At 63.5% G+C, this 3,726-nt stretch overlaps 1 protein-coding gene across 1 annotated transcript in view; it reads left to right on the top strand.

The window, feature by feature from the left end:
- HSPA12B (heat shock protein family A (Hsp70) member 12B) overlaps nucleotides 1–3,726 on the top strand; it is a 16,471-nt gene that overhangs the window by 10,511 nt on the left and 2,234 nt on the right. The window contains 5 exon segments of the mRNA XM_017737377.1: nucleotides 48–134; nucleotides 542–646; nucleotides 1,393–1,536; nucleotides 1,539–1,644; nucleotides 1,829–2,093. Of these exon segments, the coding sequence (XP_017592866.1) occupies nucleotides 48–134; nucleotides 542–646; nucleotides 1,393–1,536; nucleotides 1,539–1,644; nucleotides 1,829–2,093 (707 nt within the window).

Below are 3,726 nucleotides of genomic sequence, written 5' to 3'. Positions count from 1 at the left end.
GTGAGGGGATCCTGACACCACTGCTGAGCTCTGGCTCTGTCCCTCAGCCCGGGAGCAGCTCCGGCGATCCCGGCACAGCCGGACCTTCCTGGTGGAGTCGGGAGTGGGGGAGCTCTGGTCGGAGATGCAGGCAGGTAGGAGTGGGGGGAAGACGGGTGGGGGTTCCCGCTGGAGATTCCCAGATCCCGAGCACTTCCCAGATTCCAGAGACTTCCCACATTCTGGGGACTTTCTGGATCCTGGGGTCCCCCTGGATGAGTGGTTGAGGGGCTGAGGGTGCCCTTGCCATGGGGGTCACACGGGTGGGGCCAGTCCCTTGACCCCACAGAAGGGGCGGGATCTCCCTGCCACCATCCCATCCCTTCAACCCTCTGCCCCCCCAAATTCCAGCTGGTTTTTTTGGGTGGGGAAACCACCCCCAACCCCTCGATATTTTGGTTAAAACTTCATTTTCCTGAGGGAATTTCAAGCTCCCAGCCCTCGGGTGGGTGTCGCGGGGGGTCACTCAGGACCGCCACCCTGTCGCTGTCCCCTCCCGCAGGTGACAGGTACATCGTGGCCGATTGTGGTGGGGGGACCGTGGATCTGACCGTGCACCAGATCGAGAAGCCGCAGGGGACTCTGAAGGAGCTCTACAAAGCTTCGGGTGGGCTCCGGATCCCCATCCATCCATTTTTTCCCCCGCTCTGGGATCCCCCTGGACCCCAAAACCCGGCTGGAGCTCCCCGCCCCACAAAAGGGCCGTGGGTGGGGCTGTGGCTCCACCTGGTGGCGGCGGGGGGAAGTGCAAGGGGACCGGGGGGACAGAGAGGGGACAGAGGGACAGGGGGGTGGGTTGGGGAGACAAAGTGGGACGGGGGTGGATTTAAGGGGGACGGGATGGGGGGGACACGGGGAGGTGGTGGTGGGAGACATGGGGACACAGGGATTTGGGGTGATGAGAATGTGGGGAACGTGGGGTTGGGGTGCCATGGGGACAAGGGGGATATGGGGGACATGGTGGTGGGGGACATAGGAGACACGGGGACATGGGGGTGGGGGAGCCACATGGGGGACATGGGGACACAAGGAGATGATGATGGGGACATGGGGACACGTGAGTTTGGGGTCATGGGAATGTGGGGGACATTGGGATGGGGTGATGTGGGGTTGGGGTGCCATGGGGATATGGGGGATATGGGGGACATGGTGATGAGGGACATGAGGACATCGGGAGCGGGGACATAGGAGACACGGGGACATGGGGACCACAGGGACACAGGGATGGGAGACACGGGGACACGGGAATATGGAGGACGTAGGGACATGGGAGAACGTGGTGATGGGGGTCATAGCGGCCACGGGGACATGGCTACCACGGGGCCACCTCCTGACCCCACCCTCGTCCCTCAGGAGGTCCCTACGGGGCCGTGGGCGTGGACCTGGCCTTCGAGAAGCTGCTGTGCCACATCTTCGGGGACGATTTCATCGCCACCTTCAAGGCCAAGCGTCCGGCGGCCTGGGTGGACCTGACCATTGCCTTCGAGGCGCGGAAGCGCCCCCGAGCCGCTCCAGCCCCCTCAACATCTCCCTGCCCTTCTCCTTCATCGACTTCTACCGCAAACACCGCGGCCACAACGTCGAGACCGCGCTCCGCAAGAGCAAGTGAGGGGTGACGCGGCTTGGGGACATCTCGGGAGCACGGGGACATCTTGGGAGTGACGTTGGGGATGGGGAGAGGGCAAGAGAAGGGCAATGGTGGGACGGGGGTGGTGGGGTGGGTGGGAGAGGACAGGGAAGGAGCAGGCGGGAGTGGGCAGTGATGCCTGGGTCCCCTGTCCATCCCCAGTGTCAACCTGGTGAAGTGGTCGTCCCAAGGGATGCTGCGGATGTCCCCCGAGGCCATGAACGAGCTGTTCCAGCCAACCATCACCCACATCATCCAGCACATCGGTGCGGCCTGGGGGACACCCCCATCCCTGGGGGACACCCCAATCCCTGTCCCTCAGATGACCCCCTGTCCTGGGATCACTCCCCGTCCCTGGGATCACTCCCTGTCCCTGGGATCACTCCCTGTCCCTGGGATCACTCCCTGTCCCTGGGATCACTCCCTGTCCCTGGGATCACTCCCTGTCCCTGGGATCACTCCCTGTCCCTGGGATCACTCCCTGTCCCTGGGATCACTCCCTGTCCCTGGGATCACTCCCTGTCCCTGGGATCACTCCCTGTCCCTGGGATCACTCCCTGTCCCTGGGATCACTCCCTGTCCCTGGGATCACTCCCTGTCCCTGGGATCACTCCCTGTCCCTGGGATCACTCCCTGTCCCTGGGATCACTCCCTGTCCCTGGGATCACTCCCTGTCCCTGGGATCACTCCCTGTCCCTGGGATCACTCCCTGTCCCTGGGATCACTCCCTGTCCCTGGGATCACTCCCTGTCCCTGGGATCACTCCCTGTCCCTGGGATCACTCCCTGTCCCTGGGATCACTCCCTGTCCCTGGGATCACTCCCTGTCCCTGGGATCACTCCCTGTCCCTGGGACCTTCCCTGCTACTGGGAGCCCCCAGTTCCTGGGATCTCACCCATCCCTGGGACCCCTTCCATCTCCGGGACCTTCCCTGTCCCTAGGACCCCGCTCCCTCCCTGGAACTGTCCTTGTCCCTGGAACCCCCTTTGTCCTTGGGATCACCCCTGTCCCTCAGAGCCCCCATCCCTATGACCCCTCCCATCCTTGGGACCCATCCATCCCCGGGACACCCCCTCATTCCTGGGAGTCCCTTCATCCCTGGAATCCTTCCTGTCCCTGGGCCCACCCCTGTCCCTATGAGCCCCCCATCCTAGGGACCATCCCTGTGCCTGAGGGATCCCCCCATCCCTGGGACAATCCCACATCCCTGGAACCCTCCTTGCCCCTGGGATCCCCTCCATCCCTGGAACCCTCCTCGTCCCTGGGATTCCTCATTCCTGGAATCCTCCTTGTCCCTGGGATTCCCCATTCCTGGAACCCTCCTTGTCCCTGGGATCCCCATTCCTGGAACCCTCCGTGTCCCTGGGATTCCCCACCCTTGGAACCCTCCTTGTCCCTGGGATCCCCCGTCCCTGGAATCCTCCTTATCCCTGGAACCCACCTTGTCCCTGGGACCACTCCTTGTCCCTGGAACCCTTCCTGTCCCTGGAACCCCCATTGTCCCTAGGATCTCCCATTCCTGGAACCCTCCCTGTCCCTGGAACCCTCCTTGTCCCTGGAACCCTCCCTGTCCCTGGGATCCCCCATTCCTGGAACCCTCCTTGTCCCTAGAACCCCCATCCCTGGAACCCTCCTTGTCCCTGGGATCCCCCATCCCTGGAACCCTCTGTGTCCCTGGGATTCCCCATCCCTGGAACCCTCCTTGTCCTGGGATCCCCCATCCCTGGAATCCTTATCCCTGGAACCCACCTTGTCCCTGGGACCACTCCTTGTCCCTGGAACCCTCATTGTCCCTAGGATCCCCCGTTCCTGGAACCCTCCCTGTCCCTGGAACCCCCCCTGTCCCTGGAACCCCCATTTGTCCCTAGGATCCCCCATTCCCGGAACCCTCCCCGTCCCTGGAACCCCCATTGTCACTGGGATCCCCCATTCCCGGAACCCTCCCCGTCCCTGGAACCCCCATTGTCACTGGGATCCCCCATTCCCGGAACCCTCCCTGTCCCAGGGACCCCATTCCATCCCTGGAACTTCTCCCATTCCCGGACTCCCCTCATCCCTGG

The sequence above is a fragment of the Corvus brachyrhynchos genome, unplaced genomic scaffold (assembly GCF_000691975.1).
Source record: "Corvus brachyrhynchos isolate BGI_N302 unplaced genomic scaffold, ASM69197v1 scaffold85, whole genome shotgun sequence".
In the NCBI taxonomy this organism is placed as follows: domain Eukaryota; kingdom Metazoa; phylum Chordata; class Aves; order Passeriformes; family Corvidae; genus Corvus; species Corvus brachyrhynchos.
Note: the sequence above shows the minus strand (reverse complement) of the source record. Positions and strands in the feature narration are given on the sequence as shown.